The sequence below is a fragment of the Paramisgurnus dabryanus genome, chromosome 8 (assembly GCF_030506205.2).
Source record: "Paramisgurnus dabryanus chromosome 8, PD_genome_1.1, whole genome shotgun sequence".
NCBI classification, from domain to species: domain Eukaryota; kingdom Metazoa; phylum Chordata; class Actinopteri; order Cypriniformes; family Cobitidae; genus Paramisgurnus; species Paramisgurnus dabryanus.
Genome location: NC_133344.1, coordinates 7618338 through 7638434, shown reverse-complemented (window position 1 = coordinate 7638434; position 20097 = coordinate 7618338). Strand labels below are relative to the sequence as shown.

At 37.6% G+C, this 20097-nt stretch overlaps 1 protein-coding gene across 1 annotated transcript in view; it reads left to right on the top strand.

Moving 5' to 3' along the window:
- The window catches only part of gucy1a2 (guanylate cyclase 1, soluble, alpha 2), a 30786-nt gene extending 20912 nt beyond the window's left edge, over positions 1–9874 (top strand). Inside the window, exons 5-9 of the mRNA XM_065280415.1 lie at positions 541–696; positions 3307–3636; positions 7764–7907; positions 8459–8613; positions 9089–9874. Of these exons, the coding sequence (XP_065136487.1) occupies positions 541–696; positions 3307–3636; positions 7764–7907; positions 8459–8613; positions 9089–9299 (996 nt within the window). The 3' untranslated portion in view covers positions 9300–9874. The remainder of the gene's footprint in view (positions 1–540; positions 697–3306; positions 3637–7763; positions 7908–8458; positions 8614–9088) is intronic.
- Positions 9875–20097: the final 10223 nt, after the last annotated feature.

The window sequence follows — 20097 nt, the reverse complement described above, 5'->3', positions numbered from 1 at the left end:
ATTATTTTTAATTCTAAGCACAAATTCACTTAAATATGATATTTTTTGTAAAAATAAAAATTCTTAAATTAAGATGCTTTTTCTCTATGAGCAAAACGACCCAAGAAACAAAAAAAATCTGTCAATGGGGTAAGCAAAAAATCGTGAAAATTTTTCTTAAACACTAGATTCAAGAAAAATTCAAGAAAAATTAGCTTACCGCATTGGCAGTTTTTTTGCTTGTTTTTAATGCACAAAATCACTTAAATTTGATATTAAATTTGATACTTATTTTCTTGGGTCGTTTTGCTCATCAAGAAAAAGCATCTTAATTAAAATGTTTATATATATTTGTACTGAAAAGACCAAAATACTAAGAAAGTCATTTTTGCAGTGTAACACACACGCAAATTTAGAAAAACATCTCGGTGTCACTGCATTAAAATGAATTCTACTCAAACAAATTACATTTCTTATATACACACTGTATTTGGCTTTTCTTGTGAACACTTCAAACACACACTTTACTTTACATTGTGTGCATGTGTGTGTCTCTCTTAGGCGATGGAGCTCAAAGGTCAGATGCTTCACCTACCTGAATCCAACTCCATCATGTTCCTGGGCTCTCCGCGTGTTGATAGGCTGGAGGAGCTCATGGGGCGGGGCTTACATCTCTCTGACATCCCCATTCATGATGCAACACGTGATGTCATCCTGGTGGGTGTGTCAAACAACATCATAAATCCACAACAAAATCATAAGCTGTGATGAAATCACTGATAGACGCAAACCTGTTAGCACACATTAATGCGTCGACTTGGTAAAGTAATGACATGTGGGTTAGCAATTGTGCATAATTATATCTCTCAGCTGTAATAAAATAACTATAACACATAGCCTCTTGTGCAATACAATGTTTTTTTGTGGTCATATGTTTGCCAATCTGGTTTCTAGCAAGTTCAACCTGATTTCATAGGAATTCGTACATATTTTTTAGAGTTGCCTAATTTGTATGAATTCGTAAGAAGTGAATCATACAAAAATGTACGGTTATTAGACCGTTAAAAACACTAAAGATGCCTCACTCTTAACCGTGCCCCTGAACCCAACATCTCGGGGGCAAAAGCAAATCATACAAAAACAGACAAATTCATACTAATTAGCCACCTCTTAAAATTTGCCATGGGATTGTAATGGCAAGAGCAACTACTAGTGGCTAATTTAAAAGAATGCATACAAAGTGAATAAAAATGTACAATTATAAAAAAAGATACCCACCCCTAAGTCCATCATCACAAGGGCAAAATCAAATAATACAAAAATTTACGAATTAGGTTGTACGAATGAATTCACAAACTAGCCACCTGAATCATTCAAAAACGTAAGAATTAGGTCGTACGAATGAATTCACAAACTAGCCACTTAAATCATACAAAAACATACAAAGTAGGCCGTACTTATTAATTCACAAACTAGCCAACCGAATCATACAAGAACGTACGAATAGGTTGTACGAATGAATTCACAAACTAGCCACTTGAATCATTCAAAAACGTACAAATAGGTTGTACGAATAATTTCACAAACTAGCCACCTGAATCATACCAAAACGTACGAAGTAGGTCGTACGAATGAATTCACAAACTAGCCACTTGAATCATGTAAAAATGTACGAATTAGGTCCTTCTAATTAATTCACAAACTAGCCACCCAAATCATACAAGAACGTACGAATAGGTTGTACGAATTAATTCACAAACTAGACACCCGAATCATACAAAAACGTACGAATAGGTTGTACAAATTAATTCACAAACTAGCCACCTGAATCATACCAAAACGTACGAAGTAGGTCGTACGAATGAATTCACAAACTAGCCACCTGAATCATACCAAAACGTACGAAGTAGGTCGTACGAATGAATTCACAAACTAGCCACCTGAATCATAAAAAAACGTATGAATTAGGTCATACGAAAGAATTCACAAACTAGCCAACTGAATCATAAAAAAACGTATGAATTAGGTCATACGAAAGAATTCACAAACTAGCCAACTGAATCATTCAACAACGTACGAATTAGGTCATACGAAAGAATTCACAAACTAGCCACCTGAATCATACAAAAACTTACAAATTAGGTCATACGAATGAATTCACAAACTAGCCAACTGAATCATTCAACAACGTACGAATTAGGTCATACAAACGAATTCACAAACTAGCCACCTGAATCATACAAAAACGTACATATTAGGTTGTACGAATTAATTCACAAACTAGCCACCTGAATCATTAAAAAACTTACGAATTAGGTCATACAAACGAATTCACAAACTAGCCACCTGAATCATGCAGATGCGTACGAATTTGGTTGTACGAATTTATTCACAAACTAGCCCCCTGAATCATACCAAAACGTATGAATTAGGTCGTACGAATGAATTCACAAACTAGCCACCTGAATCATTAAAAAACGTATGAATTAGGTCATACGAACGAATTCACAAACTAGCCAACTGAATCATTCAACAACGTACGAATTAGGTCATACAAACGAATTCACAAACTAGCCACCTGAATCATACAAAAACGTACAAATTAGGTTGTACGAATTAATTCACAAACTAGCCACCTGAATCATGCAGATGCGTACGAATTTGGTCGTACGAATTTATTCACAAACTAGCCCCCTGAATCATATCAAAACATAGGAATTATGTTGTACGAACGAATTCACAAACTAGCCGCCTGAATCATACAAAACGTATGAATTAGGTCATACGAATGAATTCACAAACTAGCCGCCTGAATCTTACAAAAACTTACAAATTAGGTCGTACGAATTAATTCACAAACTAGCCACCTGAATCATACCAAAACATAGGAATTATGTTGTACGAACGAATTCACAAACTAGCCACCTGAATCATACGAAAACGTATGAATTAGGTCCTACGAATGAATTCACAAACTAGCCGCCTGAATCATACAAAAACGTACGAATTAGGTCGTACGAATTAATTCACAAACTAGCCACCTGAATCATACAAAAATGTACAATTTAGGTCGTACGAATGAATTCACAAACTAGCCACCTGAATCATACCAAAACATAGGAATTATGTTGTACGAACGAATTCACAAACTAGCCACCTGAATCATACAAAAACGTACAATTTAGGTCGTACAAATGAATTCACAAACTAGCCACTTCGTTAAATACGTATGAATTCCCATGAGATTGACTTGGCAAGTATAAAGAGCAACTACTAGACATCCAAAACGAGATTGACTTAATGTTGATCTCATTGCCCCTGCTGTAGGTTGGTGAACAGGCCAAAGCTCAGGACGGGCTGAAGAAACGTATGGACAAGATCAAAGCCACGCTGGAGAAAACCCATCAGGCTTTAGAGGAGGAGAAGAGGAGAACAGTTGACCTGCTTTACTCCATCTTCCCCGGTGATGTGGCTCAGAGACTGTGGCAGGGGCTTCCTGTTCAAGCCAAGAAGTTTGATGATGTCACCATGTTGTTCTCTGACATCGTGGGCTTCACGGCTGTGTGTGCGCAGTGCACGCCCATGCAGGTCATCAGCATGCTGAACGAACTCTACACGCGCTTCGACTACCAGTGTGGTATACTGGACGTCTATAAGGTATGTGAAGAAGAAGAGACATGTACACAAAAGATGAAGAACACTGTGTTGTGTTTACTTGAATTGTGAAGGGTTATTGTACTGTAAATGAAGAACAGGATTATTCAAGCGTAAGCATGAATAGTTGTTTACATGAATCTTTTGGGAAGATAACAGCTGCTGTCATGCCATATGCTGTAGGGGAGAGTGAGGCACAAAGTTGTCTCTTTCATTCAAAAAATATTTAAGTTAGATTAATCATTTTTTACACAATCAATACACACATTTCTGCTACAATTGCACACTTAAAGTTTGTTTGTGGGACCTACTGTTATCATACAATTACACCGAAAGTAACAAGAGTGCAAACGTTACAACTTACCCCATTGGTGAGGTTCATTGTAACAAACAGAGGGTTTGTTGTAACACCTGCTAGAAAATTTAGTTTAAACACAAATAATTCAATAAAATTCTGTCTATATACTAAAGGTGGATATTGTTTATATATCTGCCTATAATAGATAGATATCCACACTTTCATTCATCCATGATCCTTCATCTAACCATCCTTGTATTAAGCATCAGTGCATAGAATTAGATTTTTGTTAAGGGCTGCACAATTAAAACAAAAAATCATAATTGTGAGTTATTACCCCTGATATTGTATTAACAGTTATCATTTTGATGAATAGTATTTACATTGTTTTCATTTCATTATCAGTCTAAAACTGTGTGACAGCTAACCCTGCTGTGTAAAAATGTTTTCAATCCCAGCTATCAGTTACTAGAAGTTGCTGACATGTTTCAAAATGGTGTTATGTTTTAGGTAACAAGATAATATAAGGTTGGATTTGGTGACTTACACACCCAACTCAGAAATCGAATAAAACATAAGATGTGTTCACACTAGCCGCGAGTTCAATGATTTGCGCGAGTAGATTACATACAAAGTCAATGCAAAGATGCCATCAGACGTGTCCTCGCGTGGGGCGATGCGAATGACACAATATGGCTGGTGTGTTTGCCGCGAAAACATGCACTATTCGCCTCAAATGCGTCTTTGCCCAAGTTGAAAATATTCAACTCACAAAAATTTGCATGACACAAAGTTGAATCTCGCAAGGAATCTAGAGCGAATAACGCGATGCCCCACGTTTATGTGTACGTTGCATAAGAGGCGTCAAAAACCCGCTATTCGCGCATAGATGCTTGAACATTTTGAGTATACTCGCTTCATTCGCGTGTGAAATTCTAGTCATTCGAGACATTCACGCGGAAATTCATGTCATGGGAGGGGCTTATATAGCTCAAATTGAGTAAACTTACCAGATTGTTCGACCTCCTCAATCACTTTCTTCTAAACAAGATTCTTTTAATTCCTGTAAAAGTACGAAGATGTCTTGTGTAGCGATGATGATTGTCCTCCATTGTTGTTTAGTTTTTCTGCCTCCGCTCGCTTTCTGTAATCACGTCACTGCTAGAGCAAGCTCCTGATTGGTTAACGCAGCACGAAAATTCGACAAAGTTCAGATTTTCAACTCGCGCGGATCACGCGGTAACGCTCAATTTGTGCGGAATGCGCCAGCCGCGCCGCACGTTCCGCGCCATTCGTGCTTACCGCGCCACAGGATGCCTATTTGCATTGACTTAAAGGCGCTCTAAGCGAATGCACGCTTTTTAGGCCGTAAAACATTTTTTGTTACATACAGCAAACGTCTCCTCACTATCTGCCAGCTGCCTGTCCCCTGTAAAACACAATGTAAAAAAATGCGGTCTCTGAAGACAGTCCAGGCCCCACAAACAGCAACAAAAACAAAGTGGCCTAAAACCACGAAACATAACAAATGTGTTCCAGCCAATAAACGACAAAAAGGATTTGGGGGTGGGGTTTGGGGGGTTAGTGTACATGAGGAAGCATGGAATGGAGAGGGAGGGGCAAGGGGGAGAGTGAGAGAGAGGGGAAAGGAAGGAAGCTACGCTCCATTTTGTTTGACAACACTTCGAACGTCAACAATAAGTGACGTCACACAGATTTGCTTAGAGTGTCTTTAATATGTAAATCACTTGCGCTTGCTGCCTCTTCCGCATCTGGTGGGAATGCACTATTACAATTGTAGTTTATATTTGTATTTTTTTTTACTTTTGTTCAATTTACAGGTAGGGGGAATTTGCTTAATTTCCCTTTAATAAGTCAAAAAGAATACAATGAATGAACATTTCGATGAGCAGTTTCGGTAACACTTTATTTTACGACCCGCAAAGTACCGCGTAATTAAACCGAATTTACAGCGTACCTATTTGTAACAACAGAGTACCTCTACAGTACGTACTTGTAGTTATAAGGGAATAATATTTTAAGTTTGGGGTAATAAGGGGGTAAGAATATATGGAAAATTATTCTCTAAGTATTTCATAACTACAGGGTACCTATTGTAATATTACGTGGTATGTATGACTTACGTCTATGGGTAATATGGTCTATGTGTAATATGTTTTTTTTTCATATTTGCTACTTACCTGATGAAGTGTTTTGTATAGCCTACAGTTGATGTCTACAAGCCACGTCGGCAAATAAAATATAACACACAATAAAAATAATAGCAACTTGTACCTCTTTGATCTGTATATGTATACAGAAGTTACCAGGTAACTCTTATATTTGCGGGCTGTAAATTGAAGTGGGGCTTATTCCCCGATTGTTCTGTGTATGTACCAGGTAACTCACATATTTGCGGGCTGTAAACTAAAGTGGGGCTTATTCCCCGATTGTTCTGTGAATGTACCAGGTAACTCTCATATTTGCGGGCTGTAAACTAAAGTGGTGCTTTGTTCACCTCTTGTTATAAATGTTATAGGGTAAATACCATAAACATACAGAATATTGTTATTTTTATTTTAAAACAACTTATTTCAAAACATCTTTAAAACACTATAATTAAGCCAACACTTAATGTTTATTATCACATAACTTTTATTTAAAATAAAAAGTCATGACAATTTTTCATTGTTTTTGCGGCTTGGCTTCCTCTGTTGGTGTTCTTGTCCACTCGGATGATGAGTTGATGTCGTCTCACAAATGCTGTTCTGCATTACATATAAAAAACATAAATGAAAGCCTTCAGTAAATGTTTCTTCACTGTGCCTTGACAGAAACAGAGTTTTCTAAGCCAGTTACGTTTATAAATTTTAGGCTTACTTATGTGCTAGCTAACCGGCTACCGTTAGCTAGCAACTTTCTTGAAAAACATTGTTTGAAATGCGTGAGTCATGTATTAACAAAACCAGTCACCTTATCCAGCATGCGGAACCTGCTAACATCACTCGCAGCTGTACTCCACAGTGTAGAACGTTTTTAAAACCTCTTAAAGAAATTTCACCTCAGGATCGCGTTCCAGCAAACCTCCTGCAGACGGCCGCGCGCTCTACACCTGCGCACTAACCTACGCATGTAGTCGTCTTTTGCTTTAGCGGGAGCTGATATCTGCTGTTGTTTCATTCTGGTTTGCCATTTCATAAATTATATTTGGCTAAAATACTTGTGTTTACAGTAAATAAATTGCAAAGCACCACTTCAAATATGTCCGCAAATGTAGGAGTTTCCTGGTAAATAGGGAATAAGTTGCTATTTGTATTGTACTTACCTTAAAAAAAAGATAACCACATTAAATCAGCTGGACTTTTGTTATTAAAAGCAAGTAATATAGGCTACTAAAATAAAAGTGATATGCTGTTATATTTATTTGCCGATGTGGCTCGTAGACATTGACTGTATACAACATTCAGTAGTCAATAAGAAAAATTCACAATAAAAAAAATAAAACATAATTTCCCCATAGACTTGACTAAGTCATACATACCACGTAATATTACAATAGGTACCCTGTTGTTATAAAATACTTAGAGTATAAATAATTTATAATTCTTCATATTCTTACCCCCTTATTACCCAGAACTTAAAATATTATTCCCTTATACCTACAGGTTACCTACCCTGTTGTTACAAATAGGTACGCTGTAAATTCGGTTTAATTACGCGGTACTTTGCGGGTCGTAAAATAAAGTGTTACCGCAGTTTCGATGAGATTCAAGGGAAATGTGTGCTGTTTTGAGATGATGCTGAGATCTTTTCTATCTTCTATCCTCCGCAGATTGAAACTATAGGTGATGCGTACTGCGTAGCGGGTGGGCTTCACAGGAAGATTGACAGCCATGCCAAGCCAATCGCGCTCATGGCTCTGAAGATGATTGAGCTGTCAGAGGAAGTAATGACGCCAGATGGAAAGCCAATCAAAGTGAGTCAGTGTTGGGAAAGCAGATGATGAACTGATGCGTACATGACACCGGAACTAATGTGCAAAACTGGGTCACAATAGGGATAGTGCGTAAACTCAGTGTGTGTGTTTTACTGTTTTCTACATAAACTCTTCCTACATAATGTAACATTTTAATCTTGATATTTTTAATATTGACTGGGTAAGGCCATGTCAAAGGTCGAAATCAATGTGAAATCAATCATTGATGCTCTTCATCTCACCATTAGATCATGAGACTTTAGATTTCTCAGACTGGGGTCACAGCTTTCCCACAACATTTATTTTATGGACAGGCTCTAAAAGGACTAAGAATACCTTAGCAATGGCAGATCAAACCCCTGGCAACCATACACAATACTCTGTGGTGTGTGTTAGTGAATCAAGTGAGCCGTCTATGTAGGCAACATTTTCCTGATCCTCTTTACAGACATATATAATTTTTGTGAACCTTAGGTTGTCGCCAAACAGACAGCCAGCTGTTTGCTTTGCAAGGTTGTTAGTTTGCCAACTCTCTCTGTCTCTGTCTGTAGTTGAGGATTGGAATCCACTCGGGTTCAGTGCTTGCCGGCGTCGTGGGTGTGAAGATGCCTCGATATTGTCTGTTTGGAAACAACGTCACGCTGGCCAGCAAGTTTGAGTCGGGCAGTCACCCGCGCTGCATCAACGTCAGTCCGACAACATACCAGTAAGAGCACGCAGACAGACACGCGCACCGTTACACCGCTCAACGTTTCTCGGCTCCTTCGGCTGCAGTGGAGACAGTCACACCTGTTTCCATGGCAACCCGATTCAGTCGCTAACGTCAAGGACGATGCTCTGCAGTCAAGTGCCGCTCTGAAGATGTGCGTGCAGCGTTCGGCATGCTCTAATGAGCACCTGTGTTTGCAGATATTTACACACACTCGACGTGAACGATCGAGCACAGATTTACACCCACGCATGTACACACGTCTGCACAAATATATGCTTGCACACACATACTTTCACTCAAGCAAAGCTTATGTTCGCATAATTGCAACATTTATAACTATCATTATATCCAAACACACATGTGTGTATATATCTATCAGTGCACATACTTACACAAATCAACAATGCATTATTATTATCATAATTACATGCGCAATTTCTTGATATTTTGTTTTCCTCTGGTTTCTCAGACTCCTGCGTGACGACCGCTCCTTCACCTTCATTCCTCGCTCCAGACAGGATCTGCCCGACAACTTTCCTAAAGAAATCCCTGGAGTCTGCTATTTCCTGGAGGCGGGGAGAGCCCAGAGCCACGCCTCTCTCACCAGCACTCGCTCCGCCCCTGTCCGGAAAGTGTCCTATAACATCGGGACCATGTTCCTTCGGGAGACTAGCCTCTGAGATGGCATCGTCCACTCGCGATAACATCACGTCCTGTAGACTAGTGTTGCCTATGGCAACTAGTTGCCCCGCCTCTCGAACGAACTTTAGTGCCGCTCTGACACAGAAGACGGAGAGGACGGCTCATGCTTTGGCCCCGCCCCTTTTACGGAGCCAATTCTGAAGAGACAATAAAAACAAATATATATGTAGATATATATTTAAAATAAAGCCTTTTGCTCATTTAATATTACTCTAGTGCAGACATATAAGTACTACACACAAACACGCGTCTTTATTTGCAGCATTGCAGGTTATAGAATTTACATTGCATAACTTGTGCCTTTACCCTTCGAATACACATACAAATATACACGCAGCTTCAAAAACACTCATTTATATCTACTAACATACTCACACAGCCATTATTACTGTTAGACATGTTGTGTGTGTGTGCGTGCGTGAATGCGGTGAGGTCACAGGACGGTCCGTAATAACGTCATTTCCGTCACATCTGAATAAATCGAGATCAAATGAACCCATGATGTGATGTCATGTTATCAGGATGCCAATAAAATCCATTCATGCAAGTTTAACAGTGTCGCTGTGTCTGCTGTTATTGGTTTCTTTTTCTAGAAAATGTTAAAAGGTGAAGAGGCGGAGCCTATAGTTATGACATCATCAGCATCTGAATTTGTATGGGTTTAGTTGAGCACAAACCTCAAAAATGGTTCGCATTCTTATAAGCAGAAATATGCAACTATAAATAATGGTCAACATGTGTTCCTTTCTCACAGTGCATGAGTCATATACATTTTTTTATAATGCTTTATATCCTTTCTGAAGCTTCCCAGCTAACAATTTTTGGTTCCCAAAACGCTCCCCTAACGTTTTTTCTTGGTTCTCAAAACAGTCCCCCAACATTAGTTTTTGGTTCTCAAAACAGTCCCCCAATGTTAGTTTTTGGTTCCCAAAACGTTCCTTTAATGTTAGTTTTTGGTTCTCAAAACGTTCCTTTAATGTTAGTTTTTGGTTCTCAAAACGTTCCTTTAATGTTAGTTTTTGGTTCTCAAAACATTCCCCTAACAATAGTTTTTGGTTCTCAAAACAGTCCCCCAACGTTAGCTTTTGGTTCTCAAAACATTCCCTCAAAGTTAGTTTTTGTTTTTTAATACATTCCCCTAACATTAGTTTTTGGGTCTCAAAACATTTCCCTAACGTTAGTTTTTGGTTTCCAAACGTTCCCCCAACAATAGTTTTTGGTTCTCAAAACAGTCCCTCAAAGTTAGTTTTTGGTTCTCAAAACAGTCCCCCAACTTTAGTTTTGGTTCTCAAAACAGTCCCCCAACTTTAGTTTTTGGTTCTCAAAACAGTCCCCCAACGTTAGTTTTTGGTTCTCAAAACAGTCCCCCAACTTTAGTTTTTGGTTTTCAAAACAGTCCCCCAACGTTAGTTTTTGGTTCTCAAAACAGTCCCCCAACTTTAGTTTTTGGTTCTCAAAACAGTCCCCCAACTTTAGTTTTTGGTTTTCAAAACAGTCCCCCAACGTTAGTTTTTGGTTCTCAAAACAGTCCCCCAACGTTAGTTTTTGGTTCTCAAAACAGTCCTCCAATTTTAGTTTTTGGTTCTCAAAACAGTCCCCCAACGTTAGTATTTGGTTCTCAAAACAGTCCCCCAACGTTAGTTTTTGGTTCACAAAACAGTCACCCAACTTTAGTTTTTGGTTCTCAAAACAGTCCCCCAACGTTAGTTTTTGGTTCTCAAAACAGTTCCCCAACGTTAGTTTTTGGTTCTCAAAACAGTCCCCCAACGTTAGTTTTGGTTCTCAAAACAGTCCCCAAACGTTAGTTTTTGGTTCTCAAAACGTTCCCCCAACGTTAGTTTTTGGTTCTCAAAACAGTCCCCCAACATTAGTTTTTGGTTCTCAAAACAGTCCCCCAACGTTAGTTTTTGGTTCTCAAAACAGTCCCCCAACGTTAGTTTTTGGTTCTCAAAACAGTCCCCCAACGTTAGTTTTTTGTTTTCAAAACGTTCCCCCAACGTTAGTTTTTGGTTCTCAAAACAGTCCCCCAACATTAGTTTTTGTTTTCAAAACGTTCCCCCAACGTTAGTTTTTGATTCTCAAAACAGTCCCCCAACGTTAGTTTTTGTTTCTCAAAACAGTCCCCAAACGTTAGTTTTTGGTTCTCAAAACAGTCCCCAAACGTTAGTTTTTGGTTCTCAAAACAATCCCCCAACGTTAGTTTTTGGTTCTCAAAACAGTCCCCCAACGTTAGTTTTTGGTTCTCAAAACAGTCCCCAAACGTTAGTTTTTGGTTCTCAAAACGTTCCCCCAACGTTAGTTTTTGGTTCTCAAAACAGTCCCCCAACATTAGTTTTTGGTTCTCAAAACAGTCCCCCAACGTTAGTTTTTGGTTCTCAAAACAGTCCCCCAACGTTAGTTTTTGGTTCTCAAAACAGTCCCCCAACGTTAGTTTTTTGTTTTCAAAACGTTCCCCCAACGTTAGTTTTTGGTTCTCAAAACAGTCCCCCAACATTAGTTTTTGTTTTCAAAACGTTCCCCCAACGTTAGTTTTTGATTCTCAAAACAGTCCCCCAACGTTAGTTTTTGTTTCTCAAAACAGTCCCCAAACGTTAGTTTTTGGTTCTCAAAACAGTCCCCAAACGTTAGTTTTTGGTTCTCAAAACAGTCCCCCAACGTTAGTTTTTGGTTCTCAAAACAGTCCCCCAACGTTAGTTTTTGGTTCTCAAAACAGTCCCCCAACGTTAGTTTTTTGTTTTCAAAACGTTCCCCCAACGTTAGTTTTTGGTTCTCAAAACAGTCCCCCAACATTAGTTTTTGTTTTCAAAACGTTCCCCCAACGTTAGTTTTTGATTCTCAAAACAGTCCCCCAACGTTAGTTTTTGTTTCTCAAAACAGTCCCCAAACGTTAGTTTTTGGTTCTCAAAACAGTCCCCAAACGTTAGTTTTTGGTTCTCAAAACAGTCCCCCAACGTTAGTTTTTGGTTCTCAAAACAGTCCCCCAACGTTAGTTTTTGGTTCTCAAAACAGTCCCCCAACGTTAGTTTTTTGTTTTCAAAACGTTCCCCCAACGTTAGTTTTTGGTTCTCAAAACAGTCCCCCAACATTAGTTTTTGTTTTCAAAACGTTCCCCCAACGTTAGTTTTTGATTCTCAAAACAGTCCCCAAACGTTAGTTTTTGGTTCTCAAAACAGTCCCCAAACGTTAGTTTTTGGTTCTCAAAACAGTCCCCCAACGTTAGTTTTTGGTTCTCAAAACGTTCCCCCAACGTTAGTTTTTGGTTCTCAAAACAGTCCCCCAACATTAGTTTTTGTTTTCAAAACGTTCCCCCAACGTTAGTTTTTGATTCTCAAAACAGTCCCCCAACGTTAGTTTTTGTTTCTCAAAACAGTCCCCAAACGTTAGTTTTTGGTTCTCAAAACAGTCCCCAAACGTTAGTTTTTGGTTCTCAAAACAGTCCCCCAACGTTATTTTTTGGTTCGTTATTCAGCGGCCTGTAATCAATTATTCTTTACGAAGAGGACAGTGAAGACCGGCATTCTCATGACGTTTATTAACAAATGCCAGTAAACGTGGAGTCAGTTTACTTGGTAATAAACTGGTTAATATAAAATATAACCATCATTTTTGCTTTTGAAAGGATAGATTAAAACGCTTTTAAAGTCCCCATGAAATCAAAACTCACCATTCTTATTTGTAAATGGAATATTGCAGTGTTCATTATAAACAATTTCATTATTTTTTTTTATTCATGTTCCCTCATAAACTAGTTAAAATGTAAAAATGTACTTTCAAGTTCCGCCCTTCTGTGGCAATTACGTTCTGATGACATCAGCTTGATGGCTTGGGCGGAGCATGTCTTAACTCCGCCCCTGCCAACAGTGAGTCCTTCTGTGAGTTTCATGTTTTCTAACTTTTCTATTTCCATGTTTAACAAAATGATCAATGCAAAATGATCATTAATTTAATTTATAAACCACTGTGTCATGTTGTGGGATAGGACCAAATGATTACTGTGTTCCTGAATCATCCCATAATAACATTACTACAGTAATCAGCTCATTACTCATTTATTTTTACCTCATCACATTCAACCAATCAAATTATGGACAAAATTAGCGACGTGCAGATGAGTAGCATTGAATGTTTGTTTGTATAGACACATAAATAAAAGTAAACAAATGCACATTTACATCTAACAAGTTCATGCCCAAATGATAATAATATAAAGCTCTTTATTTAAGGATTTAATAAGCAATCAAATCCTTCATCATGGCAATGCTAGCACCAAAACCTTCTGATAGGAGCCGCATATTTAGTGAATGACATAATCTGGGATTGTTTAAATTTAATTTGAATGATACTAGCATTTATATAAATACATTTATAATACACTTGAAGTGCTATCACATTCTGTTCGACTTTCCCATGATGCTCCGCACTTGATGCTCAGTCTGGGATATTCCCACGGGAAACTTCGGACTGAAAAGTAAATAGATTTTGCTCCAGCTGAAACGATAAAAGTCTTTGGTCAGAGTGTTGCACACAAAGTTATTTTCATCTCTGAGATTCATCACATATACACACACGTGTTGAAGGGGGAAAGCAGAGGTTTATATCCCTCAGGATTATAAAGAGGATTAGTGGATTAAAAGCTTCCTGTCAAACATAAAAACATCTTTCCTCAGACGCACAAAAACCTCAGGACACCTGCCATTAAACAACATACATCATGATAACTCACTCTCTCTTTCTCTCTCTCTCTCTCTCTCTCTCTCACACACACTTGCCAAGAGGCAAGAAAACAGTGCTAACAATCGATTGTAACCCTCGAGTATCCTGTGAGGGTCCTGTGAGATGGTGACGGTGTTTATAGATTTAGTGCTGCTGATGATTGCATTATGACATCATCTCAGTGATGTCATAATGGGTTTTGGGTACGCAATGATGTCTTAATGGACTTGGTATCTTTGGTTTCTGGATGTTTTTGTTTAAAACATTAACACTTCTACTGCTTTGCTGTTCTTGGTATTTCCCTTAGGAAATGCAAGTTTAACACCTGATTAAAAAATGCATTATTTATTTATGCTAATTGTCATCCTCTCGCTTTCTCTCTCTCCCGACTGGCAGTTTTTCTTTTCTCTTCCTTAAAATGTGCGAATGTGGGACAATCTGGGTAAACCAGCCTTCTTTGTTACCATGGTGACATTGATCATTGCTATAGCGATACAGCACCTTGTGATACTTAGGGATGTTGAGGAATGTACTGTGCACAGTGATAACAGGAAGAAATGAATGAAAGCACATTTCATTCAGTGACATCATCATCGGTCTGATCTCAGTTATGATGATATTAAAAAGTCTTTTGTTGCCAGCGGTTACTGATTCCCTGCTAACACACACACGCACACACACACATACGCCATCTAACTGGCAGAGCTGTGGGGTCTCCCAACCTGTGATGTCATATGAGGAAATAATGATGTCACCGTTTAATCTGTGTTTTGACAGGATGTAATGTTTTCATTATGGATTTTAGTCATATTACATTGAAAATTCCCAATATGTCTGTCATATTATTATCTCATAAAACAAATATTCCGTATTAATCCATCAAGGACAGTGAGAAGAAGAAACTGTTAATGTGTTGTGTGTTTCACAAAAAGATAAGGAGAGAGATTGCATGTTAGACATGATATACAAAACTAAATAACTAAATATCATTGTGTGAAAATATACTGAAGATAAAATATATAAACTGTCTCTCTCTCTCTCTCTCTCTCTCTCTCTCTTTCTCTTTCATTTCTCAGACAGTGATGTTGATTAGATTACCTTGGATGACTGCCTGTATTACACGTGTTACAGTTGCCATGGCAAAGATGGCTGTGCTAGGATGGTTGCTGTGGTAACAAAGAAAAGAGTGTGTCATTGAAGGGATGGGTGAGAAAATCTTCTCTTTCTTCTTCTCTATCTCTCTCTCTCACTTAATTGCTAAAGCCCAATATTATTATCTGAACCATCTGCACTAAAACTGCACCACACGAGGCATCTGCGTCCGCCGCGGCCCTGAACTCCATTTTGGCTCCCGCAGGGCCTCCATCACGACTCCGGGAGAAAATCGCAGTGATGGCTGAGCTCCCGTGAATCAGGAGACTGATGAAAGACACCAGGAAACAGTTTGTTCAGTGACCCGGTGCCTGGAGAACGGATGTGTTTGAGTCCACAAAAACAACAACTGACGGAGACACAGCCGCAGGCTGAATATATGCATCCCTGTGGCACATTGGAAGAATGATCTGATTTGTTTCATTATGAGAGCTTCACACTGGTGGATTTAGTTTAAAGGCTATGAGAGATTAAAAATGAACAGTTTTTTCATGATTTTTCTCACCCAGCCAACATATACAACAAAAATCCATTATTTAATTCGCAGATGTTTACTAAAGGGCGAATGGATTAAAAAACTCTCTTGTGACCATGTGAAGATCACAAATATTTACTAGGATTTGGTTCTCATGGGGCAGTGATGTTGTTTGTAGACCTTTGACTTTAGAAATACTTTCTGTCAGACAGACAGAAAACAGACAGGGAGAAAACAGTCTCTCTCTCTCTCTCAGTCAGACCTGATTTGCTATATAGTTTATATAAATCTTTAACAGTTAATGGTTTTCCTTTTAAACACAGCTCTCGTTCTCCTTTTTATGAGGGTGTGATGTACTGGAGGATGTTTGACTGATGTTATAGATTTCTTACACCAGAGAACCAGAGAGTCGTACCCGGGTTCAAACTCTCAACTCTGGGTGGTAGGGCTTTTAGTTTTGCAGGCCCTACGGCATGGAATAAGCTGCCACCTAATCTTCGTGCGTCCGACAACCTCCAGACCTTTAAAAAACAACTTAAAACCCATCTATTCACAATGTTCAATAAATAACTCTGTTTTCTCTGTTCAACACTTTTCTTCTTTACTTTATTTCTATATTCCATCAAAATGTATGTTTGTTTATATGTTATTTGCTTTCTTTGATTTATGTTGATCAGTGTTTGCTTGTCTCCATCTGCCTGCTGCTTGTTTGTCTGTCATAATAAGCAATTGGCCTGTATATTTGTCTTATTATTTGTATTCGGCCCACATTGTGAAGCGACCTTGGGTTCTTGAAAGGCGCTATAAAAAATAAACATATTATTATTATTATTATTATTATAGATTTCAGAAAAACACGTGCATGTTTTCTGTACAATCCACTCAATGCAGTGCTGAATCTTAATGTGTATAGTAACGGATGAGCCGAATCCTTGCAACTGTGATTTTTCCGATTTTTTGTATAAGTCTATAGAAAGAATACATACACTGCAAAAAATGATTTTTAAGAAAATATTCTCTTCTTGTTTTCAGTAAAAAATATCTAAAAAATCTTAAATTAAGATGCTTTTTCTTGATTAGAAATTTAAGTGATTTTGTGCATAAAACAAGCCAAAAAAATCTGCCAATGGGGTAAGCAAATTTTCCTTGAATTTTTCTTGAATTTAGTGTTTAAGAAAAATGTTCAAGATTTTTTTTTGCTTACCCCATTGGCAGATTTTTTTGCTTGTTTTATGCACAAAATCACTTTTTTCACAGACAAAAATACCAAGTAAACTGCAAAAAATGATTTTCAAGAAAAAACGTCTTAGTATTTTTGTCTTGTTTTCAGTAAAAATATCTAAAAATTCTTAAATTAAGATGCTTTTTCTTGATGAGCGAAACGACCCAAGAAAATAAGTCTAGTTTTTAGACCAAAAATATCAAATTTAAGTGATTTTGTGAATAAAGCAAGCATAAAAATCTGCCAATGGGCTAAGCAAATTTTTCTTGAATTTTGTCTTTAGGAAAATGTTCAAGATTTTTTTTGCTTACCCCATTGGCAGATTTTTTTTGCTTGTTTTATGCACAAAATCACTTTTATCACAGACAAAAATACCAAGTAAACGGCAAAAAATGATTTTCAAGAAAAAACGTCTTAGTATTTTTGTCTTGTTTTCAGTAAAATATCTAAAAATTCTTAAATTAAGATGCTTTTTCTTGATGAGTGAAACGACCCAAGAAAATAAGTCAAAATATCAAATGGGGTAAGCAAATTTTTCTTGAATTTAGTCTTTAAGAAAAATTTTCAAGATTTTTTTGCTTGTTTTATGCACAAAATCACTTAAATTTGATATTTTTGGTTTAAAAACTAGACTTATTTTCTTGGGTCGTTTTGCTCATCAAGAAAAAGCTTCTTAATTTAAGAATTGTTTGATATTTTTACTAAAAACAAGACTAAGCATTTTTTTCTTGAAAATATTTTTTTTGCAGTGTTAAGATATGTCAGAGCAAGATTATTTTAAATCAAGACAGCTTGAACATGCATTTTAGTCTGGGTCTAGGATAAGCCCTGACCGGGAAACTGCCCCATAAAGAATAAATGGAGGGATGAAAGGATGGGTGATGAATGAATGTCATACCACTAAAAGCTGATAGGGGGAAAATGAGTTACCTGAATTTTGTAGTCCTCATATCAGGTGAACATCATTAAAATAATCATGCATGAGTTTGGCATTCAACAGGAATGCTATAGCTCATTTGTTTTTACTTTATATAGAAATGTAGAATACAAATATGTGTTAAGATAACTGGAATTGGCTTTAAAGAAGTTTGAAATTTTCTTAAGAGGTTTTACATCAATCAGAGATAAAGCTTTATAAAAAGCTGCAACAGTGCTGTTATAAGCCATTTCTGTGTTTGTTTTAGTTACATAATGTCATGTTTTAATGGACGCATGGGATTTGATGAAGAGGTTTTGTGTCTCTGTTACATCATACAGTAAAACATTTGTCACGCAGGAAGTAAACTAAGTGTACTATTAGATTTCAAGTAAATAGATTTTTTTTGTGGAAATAATAGTTTTTTTGTATTTTATCGCAATTACATGAAGATAAGGATGAATCTAAATTCAATTTACTATGGTTCAGACTTAACCTTTGAAAAACTGCCACATTAAAGGACAACACCACCATTTTCAATATTTTACGTTGTTCTTACCTCAACTTAGATTAATTAATACATCCCTATCTTTTCTCAATGTGTACACTTAAAGGGATAGTTCGGCCGAAAATGATATTAAACCCATGATTTACTCACCCCCAAGCTGTCCGATTAGCATATGTCCATCTTTTTTCAAACAAACACATTTTCGGATATTTTAGAAAATGTTTTAGATCTTTCAGTTGATTAAATGTGAAGTTACGGGGTCCACGACCTTCAAGTCTAGACTTGAATCCAAACGGCTCCAGGATGATAAACAAAGGTCTTCTAATCCGCGCGGTGTTGTTGTAGAAATATCCATATTTAAAACTTTATTAACGAAAATAAATACCTTCCCGTAGTGCCGCCATCTTACCCCTCGTTCAGACAGCCAGTGACGTTATCGCTGTGTGTCGCCCGTCTCTTTCAATGAGGCGTTTCTAAATCTGCTTGTCATAAACAAATGAGTACCATCCACGCCAGTAACTGACAAGAGAAGGATGACGTGAACTCCACTGCTTTGTTCTCATTGGTAGTCGCTCCCGAAAGTCACTCGACATTTGCATAAAGTTAAACTTTTCTTAACTTTCTCGCGTCACTGGACACGCCCATACGGTCGCCAACGGTCACTTTCGCTCGTGTCGCCGGAAGTCGCCAGGTTTCCATTGAAATGAATGAGATCGCGTCGCTCTGCTACTGCTTGTCGTTGGCTGTCTGAATGGGACGTTAGACTCCTCTGTATTCAGGAGAGAGTATTAGCGTAGTGTACGCTCTTTTCTTAGTGGCGTATGACAAATTCGGAGGGCGGGGCACAGAGCAGCAGCAGAGTAGCCTCCGTAGGCTGCGTAAGCTCTCATCCTGAATGCGGACGCGACTAAGATGGCGGCGCTACCGGAAGGTAAATATTTACGTTAATAAATATGGATATTTCTACAACAACACCGCACGGATTACCCTCAGAAGACCTTTGTTTATCATCCTGGAGCCGATTGGATTTATTTTGTGAAGGATGGACGCACTTTTTTGGACTTGAAGGTCGTGGACCCCGTAACATCACATTTAATCAACTGGAAGATCTAAAACATTTTCTAAAATATCCAAAAATGTATTTGTCTGAAAAACCATGGACATATGCAACTCTGACAGCTTGAGGGTGAGTAAATAATGGGTTTAATATCATTTTTGGGACGAACTATCCCTTTAATCTTTGTACAGCGCATCGTGAATGTGTTAGCATTTAGCCTAGCCTCATTCATTCCTTAGGATCCAAACAGGGATGAATTTAGAAGCCACCAAACACTTCGATGTTTACCCCATTTAACGACTGTTACAAGAGTAGTTACATCAGTAAGTATGGTGGCACAAAATAAAACATGGCGATTTTTTTTAAGCAGAAGTTGAAGTGCTGCAAACTTAATGCTCTTCCGCAATACAATATAGTTCTCATTTTTATCCCCTTAAAAAAATCGCCACGTTTTATTTTGTGCCAAATTATTTATATTATCTAAAAAAGCTAGTTTCTAAATGACATTATCCAATCCTCCAGAAGATTTTTTAAATACTGTTATGTTATTTGATATAACCTTTAAACAATAATTTTATAATTTATTAAATCTGTATATTAATAATGACATTTTTAAGCTTTTTATAACATTCAAAATTACATTTACTTTGGAGCTGAGATCTTCATCTATGATTAACTTCAGCTCTTTCTTTTCATCATGATAATTTACTGGCCATTATTTAACAAAGAAAAG